General features: G+C 38.4%; 1 protein-coding gene across 2 annotated transcripts in view; it reads left to right on the forward strand.

Annotated features, from left to right (window-relative positions):
* Positions 1 to 22,431, forward strand: part of atr (ATR serine/threonine kinase) — a 140,425-nt gene extending 117,994 nt beyond the window's left edge. For both annotated transcript variants that reach the window (XM_059993514.1, XM_059993520.1), the window contains 7 exons: positions 5,898 to 6,041; positions 6,716 to 6,866; positions 9,354 to 9,510; positions 13,052 to 13,205; positions 15,032 to 15,183; positions 15,292 to 15,397; positions 21,019 to 22,431. In XM_059993514.1, coding sequence (XP_059849497.1) covers positions 5,898 to 6,041; positions 6,716 to 6,866; positions 9,354 to 9,510; positions 13,052 to 13,205; positions 15,032 to 15,183; positions 15,292 to 15,397; positions 21,019 to 21,192 — 1,038 coding nt within the window. In that variant the 3' untranslated portion in view covers positions 21,193 to 22,431. The remainder of the gene's footprint in view (positions 1 to 5,897; positions 6,042 to 6,715; positions 6,867 to 9,353; positions 9,511 to 13,051; positions 13,206 to 15,031; positions 15,184 to 15,291; positions 15,398 to 21,018) is intronic.
* The last annotated feature ends 308 nt before the right edge of the window (positions 22,432 to 22,739 follow it).

Genomic DNA, 22,739 nt, shown 5'->3' on the forward strand with positions numbered 1-22,739 from the left:
GATACTTGGAGATGAATAATAAAATAAGTCAAAGTCAGCATGGTTTCTGTAAAAGAAAATCTTGCCTGACAAATCTGTTAGATTTGTCAGGATAAACAAAGGAGAGACAATGGATGTCATTTACTTGGATTTTTAGAAGGTATTTGATGAGATGCCACACACGAGGTTGCTAAACAAGATAAAATCCCATGGCATTACAGGAAAGGTACTGGCATGGATAGAGGAATGGCTGACAGGCAGGAGGCAGTGAGTGAATAAAGGAGGCCCTTTCTGGTTGGCTTCCAGTGACTAGTGGTGTCCTTCAGGGGTCAGTATTGGGACCGCTACTTTTTGCATTGTTTGTTCATGCTTTGGATAATGGAACTGATGGCTTTTTGGCAAAGTTTATGGATAATATGGAGGTAGGTGGAGAGGTAGGTAGTGCATTTGCAGCAGGACGTAGACAAATTGGAAGAATGAGCAAAAAGGCGGCAGATGGAATAGTGTTGGAAAAGATGTGATAATGCATTTTGTTAAAAGGAACAATAGTGTGGACTATTATCTGAATGGGGAGAAAATTCAAACATCAGAGGTGCAGAGGGAGTTATTGTGCAAGGCTCCCAGAAGGTTAATTTACAGGTTGAATCTGTGGTAAAGAAGGCAAATGCAATGTTGGGATTTATTTCAAGGGGAAAAGAATATAAAAGCCGTCATTCCAACGTGCTTCAAGGCCACCACCATTGTCCAGTGCCGAAGAGGTCTTCTGTGTCCTGCCTCAACGACTACCATCTGGTTGCTCTCACATCCATCATCAGGAAGTGTTTCGAGAGGCTCGTCATGAAGCACATCAAGACCCTGCTGCCCCCCTCACTGGAATCCCTGTAGTTCGTGTATTGTCCCAACCGTTCAACAGATGACTCATTGCTACCACCCTCCATCTGGCCCTCACCCACCTGGACAAAAAAGACATGTACGTTTGAATGCTGTTCATAGACTTCAGTTCAGTATTCAACACAATCATTCCTCAGCAGCTAATTGGAAAGCTGAGCCTACTGGGCCTGAACGCCTCCCTCTGCAACTGGATCCTAGACTTCCTGACTGGGAGACCTCAGTCAATCCAGATCAGCAGCAGCATCTCCAACACCATCACACTGAGCACGGGGCCCCCCCAGGGCTGTGTGCTCAGTCCACTGCTGTTCACTCTGCTGACCCATGAATGTGCTGCAACACACAGCTTGAATCACATCATCAAGTTTGCCGATGACATGACCGTGGTGGGTCTCATCTGCAAGGACAAGGAGTCAGCTTACAGAGAGGAGGTACAGTGGCTAACGGACTGGTGCAGAGCCAACAACCTGTCTCTGAATGTGAACAAAATGAAAGAGATGGTTGTTGACTTCAGGAGGGCATGGAGTGACCACTCTCTGCTGAACATCAATGGCTCCTCCATAGAGATCATTAAGAGCACCAAATTTCTTGGTGTTCACTTGGCAGAGAATCTCACCTGGTCCCTCCAACACCAGCTTTGTAGCCAAGAAAGCCCAGCAGCATCTCTACTTTTTGCGAAGGCTGAGCAAAGTCCATCTCCAACTCCCCGTCCTCACCACCTTCTATAGAGGATATATCAAGAGCGTCCTAAGCAGCTGCATCACTGCCTGGTTCGGGAATTGCACCGTCTCGGATCGTAAGGCCCTGCAGCAGATACTGAGGTCAGCTGAAGGGATCATCGGGGTCCGTCTTCCTGCCATTACAGACATTTACATCATACGCTGCATCCTCAAAGCTAACAGCAGTGTGAAGGACCCCACGCACCCCTCATACGAACTCTTCTCCCTCCTGCCATCTGGCAAAAGGCACCAAAGCATTCAGGCTCTCACAACCTTTCTTCTTTTCTTTTTCAATCTTTTTATTAAATTTCATATATAAAAAAAACATAACATAATATTGTATTAAATAGGTTATGAGTACATTAAACTTAAAGTTAAATTAGTAACAAGATAACAATATCTTATTAAGCTTTCAGCAAAAAAAAAGATCGTACAATAATCAATCTAACCTATATTGATTATACATGAAAAAGATTAAGAATAGTCATCAAAAGAAAAAAATATATAAAAATGCAGGAAAAAATGTATATAAAAAAAAACCTAAACTAACATGGGCAATAATAATAGTTTATATGTATATGATTGTGTCAAAAACTCCGGAACTCCATACCAGAACAAGAATAAAAAGAGAAAAGGTCTGGAAGCAGCCAAATTAATTCATATGAAAATGTCGAATGAACGGTCCCCAAGTTTCTTCAAATTTAATTGATGAATCGAAAATAGTACTTCTAATTTTTTCTAAATTCAGACAAGAAATAGTTTGAGAGAACCACTGAAATGTGGTAGGAGGATTTACTTCTTTCCAATTTTGTAATATAGACCTTCTGGCCATTAATGTTGCAAAGGCAATCATTCATCTAATTGAAGGGGAAAGTCGACTATCATCCTCATTTGGTATACCAAAAATTGCAGTGATAAAGTGAGGTTGTAAATCAATATTCCAAATTGAGGAAATGGTAGCGAATATGTCCTTCCAATAGTTATGTAAGGTAGGACATGACCAAAACATGTGGGTCAATGAAGCCACATCTGAATGACATCTGTCACATTGAGGATTAACATGAGAATAAAATCGAGCAAGCTTATCTTTAGACATATGAGCTCTATGTACGACCTTAAATTGTATTAAAGCATGTTTAGCACATATAGAAGAAGAATTAACCATTTGTAAAATGTTACAACCAGACTGTGTTACAGTTTCTTCCCCCAAGCCATTAGAATCCTCAATTCCCAGAGTCTAGTCTGACACCACCTTTTCTCTCTCTCTCTCTCTCACACACACACACACACACACACACACACACACACACACACACACACACACACACACACACACACACACACACACACACACACACACACACACACACACACACACACACACCACTCCACTCCACTCCCTTTGCTCATTTTTGCTCATTTCTTTCTCAATTCCTGCTAAAACATTGTTTACATTTACATCATTTATTATCATATTGTAATTTGCCCTTTACTGTGCCTAATGTCCTATATATTAATTATTGTACTGTCTTGCACTGTTTTGTGCACTTTATGTAGTCCCGTGTTGGTCTGAAGTCTAATGTAGTTTTATGTTATTTCACATAGTCTAGTGTAGTTTTGCATTGTTTCAGGTATTACAGTGTAGTTTTGTGTTGTTCATGTAGCACCGTGGTCCTGGAGGAACGTTGTTTCGTTTTTATTGTGCACTGTACCAGCAGTTATGGTTGAAATGACAATAAAAGCGGCTTGACTTGATAATGCTGAGGCTTTATAAGACACTAGAAAGGCCACACTTGGAATATTGTCAACAGTTTTGGGCCCCATATCTCAGTAAGGTTGTGTTGTTATTGGAGAGAGTCCAGAAGAGATTCACGAAGATGATTCTGGGAATCAAGGTGTTAACATATGAGGAGTATTTGAGGCTTTGGACTTGCACTCGCTGGAACTTAGAAGAATGTGGGGGATCTCACTCAAACCTACCAAATGTTGAAAGGATTGGATAAGGTGGAAGCGGAGAAGATGTTTCCTATGGTGGGGGCATTCAGAACTAGAGCGCACAGCCTCAAAATTGAGGGGTAAGGAAGAATATTTTTAGTCAGAGATTGGTGAATCTTTGGAAGGCTCTGCCTCAGACTGCAAATGTGGGTATACTTAAGGGGGAAGTTAATAGTTTCCTGATTGGGCTTGGCATCAAAGGATATGGTGAGAAGGCAGGTGGATGGGGTGAGTGGGATCCAGAATCAGCCATGGTGGAATGGCAGAGCAGACACAACAGGCTGATTTGCCTAATTCTGCTCCTATGTTTTATGGTCTTATGGTCACTTGTATAGTACTTTGAAATAATTGCAACTGATCAGACCGAAAATAGTGATATAGTAAGAATTCTTATTGTAAAATTGTAGAGACACTAGCTACAACTTCTGATCTTTGAGATTTTGTTCAAAGTGTCTTCTTCATCTTTTGCCATTTGTAAAATTGAGCTAGTTTCCTTTCATAGAACATAGAACAGAGGAGCACAGTACAGCCGAGAGCAGTTCAACCCTTTGTTCCCACGACATGCAATTTTACTTTCATCCATGTGTCTATCCTAGACTCTTTAATGGCCCTAATGTATCTGCCTCCACCTCCCACCCTGGCAGTGTGTTCCATGCACTTAGCACTCTCTTTGTAAAAAAAACTACCTCTGACATCCCTGCTATACTTTCCTTCATTCATTGTAAATACGCCCTGTCATATTACCCATTGTCACCCTGGGGAAAAAGTCACTGACTGGGCACTATATTTCTTATCATCTTGTACATACACACCTGTATCAAGTCATCTCTCATCCTCTTCCCTCTAATGAGAAAAGCCCTAGCTTGTTCGAGGTTTTCTCATAAAGCACGTTTCCTAATCCATGCGGCATCCTGCTAAATCTCCTTTGCACTCACTCTAATGCATTTCAGGAGCTGTTGTCACTTTGCCTAATTATTCCAGCTTCTAATTTCCTTGTCTACCTTTATCTCCCGACCCCAATCAGTTTACATCAGGAATTAGAATAACACTAACTTGGTCAAAGCTTGTAAGCAAATAAAATTTGTTGCAGTACACATAATTCAATTCAACAACAACTTCCATTTATTTTGTATCATTGACATAGAAAAACATTACAACATGACTAAAAGGTTTGACCACATAGAAACAGATACTAGGCCTATGAATAGAATTGCAGTGAATGATCTTTATTGTCATTATACGTAGGTACAATGAAACTCTGTTTGACTTCCTCCCAGGCAATCAAACAAAGTGGTAGATAAAAAACAAGACAGTAATAGAAAAACAGTATTAAATAGATAAGTAGCAGAAAATAAGTTGCAGCAGCACCAGAATATCACAGTAATGGACAAAGTGCTGTTAGAGCAAGTATTTGAGTCCTTGTGTGTGCTCACAGTTTCAGTCATTGTTCTGTGGGAGTGGTGTGATAGAGGCCACAGCTCTGGGGTAGAAGCTGTTCCTCATATTAAATAAATAATATATATATGTTAATCTATAAAGAATACAAATTAAATAAATATTATATAAACAGTAATAAATGTAATTGTGAGTTGAGAAGAGATGCATTTACAGAAAGTTTTGTAAGACATGGAACTTGGTAAACAAAGGAATATTGAAACTAACGAAAAACAAAGTTATAGAAGTGTGATGGGCTCAAATTTTTTAAAATGCTATGCAGATTTTTTGGTGACCATGTTCTACTTGCCATGTATTTATCACCCTGAAACATCAACAAATCCCTATATTGTTTTAGAAATTTCTATCAGTTTGTCCCTTGGCCTCTTCTAGAGAAAAGAGCCTTTCTTTCTTCACCTTTTCTGAAAAAAATGTGCTCAACTCATTTCTATTATTATTCTTGAGAATCTATTTTTACACCTTCAGGCACTACTATTTCCTTTTTTAAAAATGTGACCCTTTTTAAGGCTTTTTAAAAAATCTTGTCAGAGCTTTCAGAAGCAGCTTGAAATGGAATGATTGAAAAGACACTCATTTTGATGATAACAGGAGCAAAAGGACACGACATATTTCTGTGCTACAGGAATTTTATAAATTTAGGAAATGTGACTTGCAGCTTAGTCAAAGAGCTGGATGAATAGTGTGGTGTTAAATACAATGCATTCGATGCCAAAAGATTTGGATCACGTCATAACTTTGATGGACCAAAATGTTCCATATACTGTACCAGTCATTGATATATAGGGTCTCTTTATTGTTTTATATGGTACTTTTTACAGATCCTGACTCTTGCTGTTGGCTTTTTGCATCTTCTCATGTTAGGTGGAAATCTTAGCTTCTCTTCAAAAGCCCAAGAAAATCACTCTTAAAGGTTCTGATGGGAAGTCCTATATTATGATGTGTAAACCCAAAGATGACCTCAGGAAGGATTGTCGTCTTATGGAATTTAACTCACTAATTAATAAGGTATATTATTTGAAATTATAAAATAATTTTTTGGAAATGGGCACACAATGCACAGTAGGGAAATCTTGAGCTAAGGGTAACAGGGTAAATTATTCAATTCTATAGTGATTATCAAATCATAAATGTAGGGAACGTGGAAAGTTCAGGAATGTTTTTATTGTGGATTATTTCATGTTATTATGTCTTGATCAGAGTCTTGGTTGCAGAAGGATGATTGTTGGACAGGGAGAAGCATAAGGGATGACATCTTGGATAACTGTAAGAAGTTTTGGAAAGTTGATTGTGTAGGTTATGTGCAAATTTAAACTTCTGCCAAACTAACATTTTGCTTACTCTTCTATTGCTTTCCAAACTGCTGTAATGAAGAATATTAGATTTATCTATTGGGCCCTCAGGTGTATTATTTTTGTTGCAATATTCAATGACTTAAAAGTAATATTTCTGTATTGTTGCCACTGTTAACCTCTAGCTGAATATGACTGAATAGTAGGATTGAACTCCCCAGCAGCATGTTGAGAAAGGAGCGTTTCAGAGGCACTAATACATGTTTGAAAATCAGTCACTTTTTCCTTTGATTTTTAATTTGATTATGACTACGTTTGAATGGTAAGTAAATGAAAAATAATTACATTACAAGAGAAATGTAATTAACTTAGATAATCTGACATTGACAGTGCTTACGTAAAGATGCAGAATCTCGCAGGCGAGAACTTCACATCAGAACTTATGCAGTCATTCCTCTGAATGAGGAATGTGGTCTGGTTGAGTGGGTCAACAACACTGCTGGCTTAAGACATATACTGAATAAATTGTATAAAGAAAAAGGTAAGAATTTAACCTCTCACAGCCCTATCTTCTGAAGTTCAATATATATTAATGACTTTGATATGTTACTATCAATTCGAGTATGCTGTGGGGTTTAGAATGATCTCTTAAAGTTAAATTTGCTGCAACTGGTGCAATTTAATGACTGTAAATAGTACTTCAAGAGCGTGGGGGGGGGGACAGGAAAATAAACCTGTATACAATTTTGTACAGCTTTAAAGATGACACATAAAATTAATTAAATTGTAAAATAGGTACAGTGGATTCCAGCTGTCACGTATCTCATGGCTGGGTTACCAAACCAGCAGAAATGGAAAACACGTTGGAGTCTGGTATTACTGTAAACTACTAGTGTTTATTAGTGAACTAAGCAATACAGTACTATAAAATGCAAATATATGAAACAGGTTAGCAATGATATATACAGAAGTGTGGAAGGAGGAACTAAAAACAGGCTCTTTCAGAGCTAGGGGTAAATGGATGCAGTCTTATGATATGATGAAGAAAGTTCAGTTCAGTTCGAGGTAGTTGTTTGAGTATTGTTGGAGAGAGAGTGAGAGAGATGATGATGAGATGATGCCGTTGCCATTGATCTTCCCGTCGATCTTCCTGTTACAGTCACCGACTATGACCATACCATGTATGACCGTTCTTCAGTGGTGGACCTGTCACCCAGGTGAGGGTGGACGCACAAACAGTTCCCCACTGGTGGCACCTTTACACACTGAGCCACTGATCGATTTTCCCCGAATCGATCCTCCAAAACCCCCCACCTTCACGTGGGTGCACGAAGCTCATTCAGTGTCCTGTGGTGTGTCTGTCTGTGTCTTAGCAGTCCTGCTTTTTATATCCACATGCTGGACACCAACTGTCCATCAACCGGCTCCTCCCTTCTGTTCTGCAGGAATCTTAACAAGCAGACAGAGTCCTTGGTGAAAAGGTAAATAATCAGATAAGGAGCCATAACATTAAATCTTGTCTCTGTCACTCTCATCTGCAGCATAGTTCATGGGGGGGGCGGGGGGGTCAATTCTGGACCCCATCTCAAGCTCGGTTGTTCATCACACAGCTAATTGGGCTATTGGCTAATCGGGGCAGCTGTTTATTTGGGACAGCTCTTAAAGAACAAAAAGTAATCAAGAAAATAACCGGATTCCTTTATTTGGAACATTATGCTGCTTAATTTGGACAGGAGCCTGTTGCCTAACAGTTTCTAACCAGCATCAGTCACATGCACATGTGTAGCTGTTAGATACTACACTGTGCTTGAACTTCTTCAAAATAGCAAATAGCTTTCACAGAGTAACTACAAAGAAAAGTATTTCAGTGGCATAGGAGTTATTCACCTAAAACATGGATTGTGAGATGAGAATACTTTTGTGGAGTTCTGTTAATGATTCAATGGCATTACACCTGGAAAAAAATTATGAGCAGAATGAGTATTAATGCCCATATGCTCATTGGATAAGTTTCTGGGGGGGGGGGGAACAGTTTGCACAGCTCTAGTGCAAGGTTGGAGAGCAGGATATGTTAGATTGCTCTTTTCAAGAGCTGGCACATTGACAATTATTTTCTGCCATTCTATAATCTGATTGGTGTGAAATTCTGAATTTGATTTAATTCCCAATTTGGCTTTTTTAAAATACAGATTACCTTAAAAATATCCTTCTAACAAAATTTAATGAAAAAGTGCATCATGTTCCTCATCATGCTCTATTATTTAACAGTTTCCCTTCCTTTTTTACCCTAACATCCCATTATATTAAAGTTTATTTTTGATTTGAATGGTTGCTCAGAGCAAGTTACTTCTGTTTTATTATCCTTTGCAGGTGAGAAATGAAATGATAAGATGTAGAGCTAAATTGGAAAGAAGCCAGTGACAACTTGCCTTGCATATTAGCACAAATAAAATGAAAATAGCCATAGTAGTCTTTTTCAGTAACATGTATCAATTCCAAATTGTATGCCCAAGTTTAATTTCCTTCAGAAGTTGGGTTGACTAATCCTAGTAATCATGTTGCTTGGAACATCTCTCTGGAACTGAGAGATTTTGAGTTATATCTTATTTTTTTGTTAACCCCACCACTGCCCCGCCACCCCAGTCCTGTGGTAATCCTTTAATGAACATTCCATTCCTGATAGCCTGGCCTTATAGTGTTCTGACAGTGCAGTTGGATCTGTTAGCTAAAGGGAGAATGCAAGGCCTAAACTAGTCCCCAACCCTACTCTTGCAGTTCAAAGTCTGTTTTTACAACATATTCCACTGAGCTGATAACTGATAAACAATGTCAATTCAAAGTCACTCACCTGAACATGATTAATCTGTATAAATATTACACCGTTAATTTTAAACAGTTACAGTGGCTGTAATTGACAATGTTCCCAAAGATTCCCAAACATGTTCATGATGCCTTTTAAGATATAACATTATCTAACTGTTGGATTTTTTCTTATTTCTGACTTTAAAGTTATGTTTTTTTTAAACAGGTGTTTACATGCTTGGGAAGGAGCTACGTCAGTGCATGCTACCAAAACAAGCACCTTTGGAGGAGAAACTATCTGTATTTAAAGAGCAGCTTTTGCCACGTCACCCTGCTGTTTTTCATGAATGGTTCCTGAGGACCTTCCCTGATCCAACTTCCTGGTGAGTTTGTGTTTCCCAGTTTGGTGATACGATTGATCTGCTTTCCTAAATAAAGGAGTAAGAGATTCAGAAAATTTGTAGGCTAATTTTTTTCTCCACATCCCATATTCATGTTTAGATGATCCCTTTTTTGAGTTATATGACACAACTGGCAATGGTTGAATCAGAAAAGGGAAATTAATAATTTAACATGAGAGAAGATTACCCATTATTATAATTGGTACTTTACCTGTAAAGCTAAACTACAGCAGAAGCAAAGGTTAAAGTACTAAGTTTGAATTGATACTTGTGGTCTTGAAGAGAGTTTAATATAGTTTGCCAGAAAGATGGTAACTTGAAAGGAGGGAGATGAACAAAACTGGAAATATAAATTATAAATGTAATGAACAGAATAAACATGACCACAAGTCGTTGTAAACAGATATAATTTAGATGCAAAGACTGAAACATGACAGTAAGGTTACTGAAGTGAAAACTAACTATCCCAGAGAATTCAACATTCATGAAGGGTGTGTGAGAGGAAAAAGGAGATGGCGTAGCGCTGTTTATAATGGCATTTTTCCAGTAGTTCTAGGAAGAAATGTATAGTGTGACATGGAATTAGAACCAGTTTTAGTGGAATGAAGTAATATCAGGAACAGAAAAAATTGGTGGGAGCTGTTTATTGGCCTCCTAATGGTAAGAATGATGCAGGAAAAGAGATAGATCGCTCAATCAGTATGTTGCAGAACCATTTAAAGAACAACTTTTTATTTTTAGCATTGTGTGATAAGATTAATTTTGTAAACAGCCTCAAAGCCTCAAAGTGATATATTTCAATCTGAAGCCAGGGTTCACAATTTGAACAAAGGAAGCAAAGTATTAGGGCTAGTTTGACTGTAGTAGACTGGGAAATGATATTAAAGGATGTGACTAGTATGTTTAGAATTTAAAATATGATTTGCAGAAAGTGTACAAACCTTTAAAAGGAACATATTATGCAGTTGTGCATTACAGGAGAAATCGAAGTAAATGATAAAATTAAGAAAAAGGGAGCTGAAGAATGCAACAATCTTGAAATTGGATGACCGAGAAATTGTTAAGAGATTAAACAGAATATAAGGATCAGTGAGAAACATAAACACATGCTGTAACGGCTTTTGTGGAGATATTAACAAAAAGGGAAAGATTAGCAAGGACAAATGTGGGAGATGGCTGCAATTATAATGGGAGTAAGAACATGGCTGTGCTATAAAATAATTTCTTTGTCCTGTGGTCATGGAATAGTATAGAAAACTTCTCCCAGAAACACTGCAGAACCAAGAATCCTGTGCAGATGAGGAAGAGAAATTATTAATTTTAAAACTAATAACAGTTGTAAATAAAGTAATAATAGTAATAATATGACAGTTGTTAATGAGCTTAAAACCTGATAAAACCCCATTATCTACATCCTAGTGTTTTGAAAAAGGTGGCATTAGGGCTAGTGAATGTTCTGGTTATCAACTTCCAAAGTTCTATGGATTCTGGAATGGTACTGGCAAATTGGAGAATAGCAATTGTGATGACACTACTTAAAACAGGGAATAAGGAAAATGCCTAACTACTGATCTGAACCTTATGCTGATAGTGAGAAAATCATGACATCTATAATAAAGGATATCAAAACAACTAGAAAGTATATTTGAACAAATTCAAATGGAAATCATCTTTGTCTAATCTGTGTTAGTTCCTTAGGAATTATTTAGTAGAGAAAATGAGGAGAAAGCAAGTAGATATGATTTAATTGTACTTTCAGAAAGCTTTTAATAAGGTTCCGCTAGGAAGTTGATAAAGGCATTAGAACAGTGGTTGGAGGTGTGACAGGCAAGTAATATACTAGAATGAGATTTGGTTACCAAAGAGAAAACAGCATTGTAGTACAGGTGTCCCCCCCCCCCTTTACAAAGGTAGAGTGTTCCTATGAAACCTTCCTTAAGCTCACATGGCGTAAAGCAAAGAACCATTAATTTATATAGGAAAAATTTTCGTAAAAGTGAAAATCCTCTTTGTAATGTGAAAACAGATTACTGGACTTGAGAAACTGAGTGACAGAGAAAGGTTGAATATTTCCTGGAGCGTTGAAGAATGAGGGGAGACTTGATAGAGATACATAAAATTATGATGGGTATAGATAGAGTGAATGCAAGCAGGCTTTTTCCACTGAGGTTATAGGAGAAAAAACCAGAGGACATGGGTTAAGGGTGAAGGGGGAAAAGTTTAAAAGGAACATTGTGGGGGGGCTTCTTCACACAGAGAGTGGTGGGAGTGTGGAATGAGCTGCCAGATGAAGTTGTAAATGCGGGCTCACCTTTAACATTTAAGAAAAACTTGGACAGGTATATGGATGACAGGTGTATAAGGGATATGGGCCAGGTGCAGGTCAGTGGAACTAGGCAGAAAAATGTCAGCATAGCCAAGAAGGGCCAAAAGGCCTGTTTCTGTGCTGTAATGTTCTATGGTTCTAATGTAGGTCTTTTGTAAAAGCAAAGCGGCGTAAAGTGAACATTTGTAAATGGGGGACACCCTTAACTGTTTCAATCTCAAGTTGGCAGGCTCTGCCCAGTGCAGTGGTACCACTGGCATAGGTGCTCGAGACCCAACATACAGGCTCGAGGCCTGTATTGTGCTGTAGGCTTTCTTTGTTTCTATATGACAAGCATTGGTGATCTTGTTGAGATTGTGTCTGGAGCAATGTACATTGAAACATAGAAACATAGAAAATAGGTGCAGGAGTAGGCCATTCGGCCCTTCGAGCCTGCATCGCCATTCGGTATGATCATGGCTGATCATCCAACTCAGAACCCTGTACCTGCTTTCTCTCCATACCTCCGATCCCTTTAGCCACAAGGGCCATATCTAACTTTAGCCAATGAACTGGCCTCAACTGTTTCCTGTGGCAGAGAATTCAATGTTGTACACAACACAGGTCACTTACCATGAATGGAATTTTCTTGTGTTGGAGAGGGAGTGCAACGAAACTAGTTCCTGGGAGTGCAAGTTGGTTATGTAAGGAGATATTGAATTGGCAAAGCCTCTGTTAAATACATCTTGGAAGAAAAAGCATTGACCTTGATTAATGTATGAAATTCTTAAAGAGTATGATAAAATAGATACAGGAAGGTTTCTTCTGGCTGAAGAGTATAGAACACGAAGTCAGTGATGAGTTGGCTATTTAGGACTGAGATTAGGAGAAATTTTATTGTAAAGGTGTTGAATCTTAAGAATTCACTGCCCTGGATGGCTGTTGAGCGGGCAGTTGATCAGAATGGGAAAAGGTGCTGAAATAGAAAATCAGCTGTGATTTTGACCAGTGGTAGAGCAGAGTTAAGAGGCAAAACAGCAACACATTATTAGTTGATGTAATTTTTGAGGAAGAGATAATTTCAGAAATTATTAATTATTATCAACCTATGTGATGATTTGTAGGACTTGGTCTAACTTAAGGCATACTATAATTGGTCATTATGTTTTCTTCAGTGAATTAGTTTGTAATTTAAGCTTTCCATTTCTTTTCCACTAGGTACAGTAGTAGATCAGCCTTTTGTCGGTCTGTTGCTGTGATGTCAATGGTCGGCTACATTCTAGGTCTAGGTGATCGGCATGGAGAAAACATTTTATTTGATTCTTTAACAGGTGAATGTGTTCATGTCGACTTCAACTGTCTTTTCAATAAGGTAATTGATTTTATAGCTCTACTTAATATTTTTATTTTTTAAGTCAATACAATTAATCTATCTTATAAATAAAGATCTAACTAGTTGATCTGTTCATATTTTATATTACCTATTTGAAAAGGTGTTTATGGCAAATTTTTATTTTCAACTGCCGGTGGTCAAGCTCCTGATTAATACTTATTTGATTTGTCTCTGGTTGTGCAATAGCTCTGTAGTATATTGCAGCTGAGTTTGAATTTAAAAGGGCAGCATTATAGGTTTGCCTTCTCCTTCATTTAACACCCTTAGTGACTGAAGATTTTGAAGATCACTCCCTAATAAGAGGCAAAATACTTTGGCATTAGTATTGCCATCAAACTCAGAACGATAGAATCATAGGATATGGAAGACACAGCAGGAGGATAATCAGCCCATTGTATCAGTGTTAGCTAAAAAGAGGGCAACCCCATCTAATTCCATCTTTCAGCACCATAAATGTATCCCTGCAGGTCACAGCTCTTGAAGCATATTTTTTAGATGACTTGTTCAGATGGTGAGTTCTATATCACTTCCACATTCTGAGTAGAAAAGAATATTCCTTATCTCCTATTTAATCCTTGTCCCAGTTATTTTAAATCTTTACCCCTTTGCTTCTGCACGCCCTTCCTTTTTATTGCATCTATGACACTTATAATGTTTTAAACCTCAATGAATTCTCCCCTCAACAAAACTGATGTTATGCAAGGAAGTTAGAAATGAAAAATAAATTGGGAATTCAGCATAACTCATTCTGTTACCAAAATTCAAAGTAAACTTATTATCAAAGTTATATATGTGTCACCATATTCAACTCAGAGATTCATTTTCTTGCAGGCATTCACAGTACATACATAAAACACAATAGAATCAGTGAAGGATCATACCCAACAGGACGAACAGACAACCAGTGTGCAAAAGACAATCAACTGTGCAAATACAAAAATAAAGAAAAAAATAATAATTATAATAATAAATAAGTGATAAATATTGAGAACATGAGTTGAAGAGTCCTTGAAAGTGAGTCCATAGATTTTGTGAATATTTCAGTATGGGGCGAGTGAAGTTATCTCCACTGGTTCAAGTGCCTGATGGCTGAGGGGTAATAACTGCTCCTGTATCTTCAGCGGCAAGAAAGGGCATGGTGCTGTGTGTGTGATGGTGATGCTACTTTTCCTGCATCAGCTGACTATGCAGACGTGCTCAATAGTGGGAAGTGTTTTACCCATGATGGAGTGGACTGTATCCACTACTTTATGGAGGCATTTCTGTTCAAGGGCATTGGTGTTTCCATCCCAGCCAGTAATGCCAATATACTCTGTGCCGCACATCTATAGAAGTTTGTCAGAGTTTTAGATGACTTGCTGAATCTTCACAAACTCCTAATGAAGTAGGGGCCCTGCTGTGCTTTTTTTGTAATGTCACGTATGTCTTCTGAAATGTCCTGAGTAATTTCAAGTTGCTGACTCTCTCCACCTCTGATTCCCCCGATGAGGACTGGCTTACAGTCCTCCGGTTCCATCCCCATCATCTGCTTGGTCTTGCTGACATTGAGTGAAAAGCTGTTGTGGTACCACTCAGCCAGATTTTCAATCAGTTCCTTTATCACCTCCCCAAATATCTTCTTGTGTGGTTTGTTGTCCGTTTTTGTTTTAATATACCTCTTTTGTGTATCTTTTCATGTATATAACTGCTAAATTTCCAGGAAAGGCATAAGATAGCATTTCCTTCAAGTTCATCCTTAACCAGAAAATTTGTGGAGAGAATAAAAGATTATGCATATTTGGATTAAAGATATTGTGCTTTCATAGGGAGAAACCTTTGACGTTCCAGAAGTTGTCCCTTTCCGCCTAACCCACAACATGGTCCATGCCATGGGCCCTATGGGGACAGAAGGTTTGTTCCGTCGAGCCTGTGAAGTAACATTGAGATTAATGCGTGATCAGCGAGAACCTTTAATGAGGTAAAACGTCAGATTTTAGATGTATCCTGATTTTAAATGTTTTCGATTACTTTAAAAATCATGATAAATATTGTTTTGCTTAACTTCTGTTTTGTTGGCTTATTTTAGTGTGTTGAAAACTTTCCTGCATGATCCATTAGTGGAGTGGAGCAAACCAGTCAAAGGAAGTACGAGAGTTCAACCTAATGAAACTGGGGAAGTAATCAATGAAAAGGTCAGTGGAAAAAAAATACAGATTTTCTTGTGGAACATTGAAGAACATTTTTTTTTTGTGTGAGTGTGTGTAATTGTATTTTACTGCAGTCTTGTATGTGCTATGTGCACCTTGTGCTGTGTATGTCTATTGGTCCCAGGGTAACGCTGTTTCATTTGGTTGTACTCAGTGGGGTTCATGTATGGTTGAATGACAATTACACTTGAGTTTGAACTGCAGATATTGGAAATCTGTATCTTTTTTGAAAAATTAAGTGCAAGAAACCTCGTAGTCTAATTCTGCTGAGGGGCTCTAACCTGAAAGAATAATCCTATTTTTCCTTTCACAGATGCCGACTAATCTGCTGAGTATTTAAAAACTTTGCTTTTATCACAGTTTTTCTCACAGTCATTCCTGCCTGTGGCCATCAAACTTTACAACTCTTCCCTCGGAGTGTCAGACACCCTGAGCCAATAGGCTGGTCCTGGACTTATTTCCACTTGGAATAATTTACTTATTATTATTTAATTATTTATGGTTTTATATTGCTATATTTCTTCACTATTCTTGGTTGGCGCGGCTATAACGAAACCCAATTTCCCTCGGGCTCAATAAAGTCTGTCTGTCTTCTTGTGTTGGCTTAATAACGTACCACACTCAAAATATATCTAATTAATAGATTTGAAAAAACAGCCATGCAGCAAACAGAAAATAAACTCCAAAAGCCAAAAACTGATGAAAAATCATAGAGCTGAAATGTTAATTCTGTTTTTCTCTCAGCTGATACTGTCCTGGCTGCAGGGCATCTGAGCATTTCTCAACTTCGGGAAAACAGTTCTTTCCTCATTTGTAAAGAATAGTGTTGTTCAGAAATAAATGTTACCTAAGCTTTCAGTTTTCAAGGATCTTGTGTATTTTTACGGATCTACTAAAGATGAAAGTATCCATTCTCTTTGGATAAATAGATTGAATAGTAAAATTCAATAACCCAGTGTTTATATAAATCAGTTAAATGCAGGGGCCTAAACTAAATTTTGGGTGTCAGTGGTTCACATCCTACTTCAGCAGGTTGGCAAATTTAAGTTCGGTTAATCAGAATCAGGTTTATTATCACTGACATACTATACATCATGAAATGTGTTGTTTTACGGCAGCAGCACTGTGCAATACATAAAAGTCACTACAAATAACAATAAGAGTATATGTTTAAAGAATCAATAAATAGTACAAAAAGAGCAAAATAGTTTATGGGTTCATTGCCCATTCAGAAATCTGATGGCAGAGGGGAAGAAGCTGTTCATGAAACGTTGGGTGAGTGTCTTTGGGCTCCTGTACCTCCTCCTTGATTTTAGCAATAAGAAGAGGGCATGTCCTGAATGGTGAGGATACTTCATGATGGATGCTGCTTTCTTGAAGCATCGCCTTTTGTTGATATCCTCGATGGTTGGGGAGTGAGTGCCCACGATGGAGCTGGCTGAGTCTACCACATTTTGCATCTTTTGCTGATTGCTTGGATTGGGGCCTCCATATCAGATGATGATGCAGCCAGTCAGAATGCTCCCTGTGGCACGTCCAGGAACTTGCTCGTCTTTGGTGACCTACCAAATCTCCTCAAACTCCTAATGAAATATTGCTGCTGTCATGCTTATTTGTAATTGCATCAATATGTTCTCCCCGGGATAGATCCTCAGAGCTGTTGAACCTGAAGTTGCTCTCCCTTTCCACTTCTGAACCTGGGATGATGACTGGTTCCCTCAACTTCCCCTTCCTGAAACCCACAATCTGTTCCTTGGTCTTACTCATCTTGAGTGGAAAGTTATTGTTGTGACACCTCTCAACCAGCTGATCTATCTCACTCCTGTACCATGGTCCTCCTCTGAGATTCTGCCAACAACTGTGTCATCAGTGAATTTATAAATACTGTTTGAGCTTTACCTAACCGCAGTCATGAGCATAGAGAGTTGAGCAGTGGACTAAGCACATTTCCTCAAGGTGCACCTGTGTTGATTGTTAGCAAAAAGATGTTATTTTCAATCTGCGCTGACTGTTGTTTCCTGCTGAGGAAGTGAAGGACCCAGCTTTAGACAGAGGTACAGAGGTCCAGGTTTATAATCTTGTTAATTATTACTGAGGGGATGATGGTGTTGAACACTGAGTTGTAATCAATAAGTAGCAGGCTGATGTAAGTATTGCTGTTGTCTGGGTGGTCTAAATCCAAGTGGAGAGTCAGTGGGATTGCATCCACTGTAGAACTGTTGTGGCGGGAAGTGTAGCAGATCCATGAAAACCAGTGCTAGCTGTCCACTCTATGCCACCTACCTTATACAGTTGGCCCTCCTTATCCGCAAGGGATTGGTTCCGGGACCCCTCATGGATACCAAAAAACGTGGATGCTCAAGTCCCTTACTTAACCTGTCTCAGTGCAATGGACATTAGGACCCGGCGGCCGAGCTCTGAATCCGCAGTGTTGCTGTTCACAAAAATAATCACGATCACGGTTGAAAATAAAGTGGAAATAATAAAACAATCGGAAAGAGGTGAAATGCCATCGGTCATTGGAAAAGCGTTAGGCTACAGTCGGTCAACAATCGGAACAATTTTAAAGGATAAAGTGAGAAAGGCCCTGCCGCGATGAAAGCTACAAATATTACTCAGCAACGCAGTGGTTTAATTATTGGGTTTTGGGTTTTTGATCCTCCACGTCAACCAGGCGCAGAAGGAGAGCGTGCTCGGAAGTGGTCTGTCAATGGATCGAACTCAGGAACTTCTGGAGCCCGGTGCTGAAACATACATTCTTAAGTGTTTTATATGCACAGAAAGGTAAAACAAACGCGCGCGCGCGCCACACACACACACACACACACACACACACACACACACATTTGACTAACTGATGTTAAATAATACTGGATGTACCTGTTCCAACATACATAGTAAGAGAATTTACGATTTTTTTCGATCCCGATCCACGTTAACCTACGCACATCCTCCCGTATTCTTTAAATCATCTCTTATATATTATAGATTATAATCTTATAGATTACTTATAATAACTAATACAATGTAAATGCTATGTAAACTAATTGTTATACTGCATTGTTTAGGGAATAATGACAAGAAAAAAAAGTCTGTACATGCTTGAACAACAAGTGCTGGAAGAGCACTTCCAGGTTTTCTCAATTCGTGATTGGTTGAATTCGCATATGTGGAACTCGTGGATAAAGAGGGCCGACTATATACCTTTTCTCAAGTCCTCTTATCCTCCTTGGCTCTAATGAGAAAAACTCTAGCTTGCTCAGCCATTCCTCCTAAGACAGGTTTTAAAATAATATATGCTTTGCCTTCACAATAGTCAAATTTCAAATTCTTTTATTGAGTTTTATTGAAACATTACCATAGAAAGTACTTTATCTGGAAACGTCATACCTTGGTATGGCAATTGCTCAGCATGTGATCATAAGAAAAATTACAGAGTTTTATGGACACAACTCAGCACATAATGGAAACCAGATTATGCTCCATGGACTCTGTCTATACTTTTTGCTGCCTCAGTAAAGCAGCCACATAATCAGCACAGACATGCTCTTTTCTCTGTTCTCCCATTGAACAGACAATACAAAAGCCTGAAAGCACACAGCACCAAACTTGAGGACAGCTTCTACCCTGCTGTTTTAAGATTATTGAATGGTTCACTGGTATAATAAGATGGACTCTTGACCTCACAATCTAACTCACTATGATCTTGCACTTTATTGTTTACCTGCACTGCACTTTCTCTGTAGCTGTCCCATTTTATTTTGCATTGTTACTGCTTTACCTTGTTCTATGTACATGAAAATCTCGTCCTTTCTAAATTGAAGAAGTCCAGCACTGCTATCAGCTCTGAACTCACAGAAGCTGCTGGAACCCAAGTACACCCCTTTAAGGTCTAGAGAAGTCTTGTCAGAAGTAGTCTTCATGGAGTAGCTGCCAAAAAGCCATTCCTCCAAAGTGGAAGCAAAGCCAAGAGATTTACTTTTGCACTAATACACAAGGACTGGGGTCTGAATATTTGCAAGTGACAAGTCATGGTTGAGCATCTGTAGCCAACAGTGAAGCACAGTGGAGGTTCCTTGCAACTTTGGGGCTGCATTTCTGCAAATAGAGTTGGTGATCTGGTCAGAATTAATGGCAGATTCTCATTCATCATGCAATACCATAAGGGAGACATCTGATCAGTCCCAACTTCATTCTGCAGCAGGACAATGACTGCAAACACATGCCTGAGGTCATAAAGAACAATCTATAGTGAAAAGAAAACAAGGAGTTCTGAAGCAGATGGTATGGTATCCACAGAGCCCTTATCTGAACATCATTGAGGATTACCCTGCAGACAGAGAAGCAAGCGAGACAGCCCAAAGTGTGCAGAGGAACTGTGGCAAGTTCTCCAACATGCGTAAAACAACTTACTAGGCGATTTTCTTATAAAACTGTACAACAGTATACCTAAGAGAATTGATGCAGTTTTAAAGGCAAAAGGTGGACACACCAAATATTATAGTATTATAATTAATTTTGGATACCTAGAAACTTTTCATTCGTTATTTTTGCTTTACAGAATTTTATTTTTTGCATGTGCCTCAGACTTTTGCACAGTACTCTATCTCTCATTTGCTGCTCTCGGTTTCTGTGGTCAACCACTATGTGTCTGGTCCTCAGCCTTGCCTTTTTCTTTGTGCTTCTTCACAAGTGCTTGGATAGCACATCTTGAAATTCCAGTCTGGTATGAAATTCCTGCTTGGGAAAGACCTTGATTCTCACTATTGCCATGGTGTAAGAATTGATGATTTCCATGTTAAACTGTCACATCCGCCACACACTCACCTTTTTAGTTTGGTTGTCCCTTGCCTGGTTTGATTCCTCCTACACCTGTTTCTGTTTTAGTTTATCATTTTAGTTCAGTCAACTCGTTATGTGATTGATTATTATCATCCTGTTTGTTATCTTTGTTTAATCATGCACTGGGCTATACACCTACAAAGTAATCAAGTTTGTATTTGAAAAGTGGTCTGCTGCTTAATGTTATTTTCTTTCAAGAAATACAAAAACAATCTAACTTTTTTGTTTGGAAAATGGATGTTTGTATATCTAAAATTTGCTCTTTTCTACTGTCACACTAATGCAGAAGACAAAAAATAAACATTTGAAACAACATTTATATAAAAAATCTAGGGTGCTTAAGACTTTTGTACAGTACTGTATATTCAATTATCAAAAACGACTTGAACAGCTATCTTGCAGGCCAAAGGAAGGTGTGGAGTATTGGGAGTGTACTTGCAGAGCCTGTACAAAGTTGAATAACCAAGTAGTTGAATTCTGTGTGATGCACCATCAATAACTCTCAGAGAAGTGAGGCGAGATATAGGCTTTTATTCGCTGGAAGAGAGCAGTCAGCAGCAGGAGATCCCCATATGACATCCTGGAGACTGAGGGAGGAGCCGTGCCTCCAATCACCATTATACAGGGGTCTGTGGGAGGAGTCACAGGAGCAGTCAGCGGGTGGGGGGGGGGGGCGTGTCCAGACAGGTATAGGTAGTTCACCACACTGTGCTGTGATCATTCAATGTTTCTTTAATTAAACTGCTTATTATCTTGTCTTTCAGGCCAAGACCCATGTACAGGACATAGAAAAGAGGCTACATGGCGTGATTAAAACAAGAAATAAAGTGAAGGGGTTGCCTTTATCCATTGAAGGTCATGTCCATTACCTTATTCAAGAAGCAACAAATGAGAAACTACTGTGCCAGATGTACCTTGGTTGGGCACCATACATGTGAAAGCATTTATTAACTGGTATAAGTGACAAAGCAAAATTGGTGAAGTAAGATGGAGCTATATGATTTGTGGCCTCTTTTCGTCTTACATCAAAATCACCATCGTGGTTTCAGAAACAAGTTTGATTATTTGTGCTATGCACCTCTGTAGTAATGACTTAGTTTTTGAAAGATTATTTCTTTAGAAGAAAACGTATTTCAATCAGAGGGACTGTATCAAAAAGATGAAAAGGATCTGTAAATCTGCTATAACAGTGAATAGAGTGTTAAGTAAACATGGAACTTTACTTTAGATCAAGTGCACAGAAGAACTTGTAGAAGCAAATGTTGAAATAAAATAAAGGCAAGGTCAGCTGAGGGCGTGATGTACAGAAATCTGACACAGAAGCGTGGACTGTTAATATTGCAAAATATGACTTGAAAGGCCTTGGCATAAGAATCAAACAGGTTGAAAACACTGGCAATCTCAGAAGTGACCATAAGACACAGGATTAAAATTAGGCCATTTGGCCCATCGAGTCTGCTGAAAAAAGAAAGAAATTCCTTGTGATCTGGATAAGATCAAAAAACCTTACTTACCTCTGACGCCATGGCACATTGCACATTATGAACTTGTACTATATTGCTGAATTTGTATAATACATTGAATTATATTGATTTTAGGGAATAAGCTTAAGTTGAAAGCAAGGTGATTGATTGTGATCAATGTGATTTTGCCTGTTAGGCAATTAAGTTGCTGTGTGGAATTTTGAGGTACAGGGTGATCTCCTTTCAACTCTACGGTGTTACTGGATCCTGTACATGAATGGAGAATGAATAAAATCCAACCTCCAGATAAATTTGTGAAAACAGCATTCCTTGGAATTAACAGATAAATAAAGTTTGACAAATTGAATTAATCTGTTATTTTGATTGTTACTACTTTCTGAGTCTTGTTTGATTTTCTCAGAGAGACAAAAAATAATAGAGGCTCTAATGAAGAGCCTTGACATTGCAGCAGCTATTTTCATAATCTAAACATTCAGCATAGATGTTACTGTATTGGTGGCTCATTTATTTAATTGGTTTGTAAATGTGTATTACATTGGTAGAGTTTTAAACCTTATCCCTGAGCACAGCTTGATGCTTTTATTTGTTTTGTCTGTAGCTTGGAAAGAAAAATAGATTTGAAGAAAATGGAAATTGCAAATGAATATTTTTACATGTTAATATAACATATAATTAAATTGTGGAATTGTTGCAGTTGACTGTCGATATGGAAAATTCTTTTGAAAGGAAGTGATATATTTAATATGGGAAACTTAATTGATATTATTTAAATTCCCATTCAAGATGCCAACCGACCTACTGAATATTCTATGAATTTCATCTGTCGTCTTCATTTTACCATCATCTGTGCTGTTTTGCCTTATAGATGTAGAAACATTTGTTTACAGCTGATTTTAATAATGGTAGATGCTAATGATAGGTACTGTAGCTTCTTATTCAAAGTCTGTACATATCTTAAGGTGAGAAAATTAATCTTTAACATGAATGTGAGAGTCAGCGTT

Source organism: Hypanus sabinus, chromosome 2 (assembly GCF_030144855.1).
Source record: "Hypanus sabinus isolate sHypSab1 chromosome 2, sHypSab1.hap1, whole genome shotgun sequence".
In the NCBI taxonomy this organism is placed as follows: Eukaryota; Metazoa; Chordata; class Chondrichthyes; order Myliobatiformes; family Dasyatidae; genus Hypanus; species Hypanus sabinus.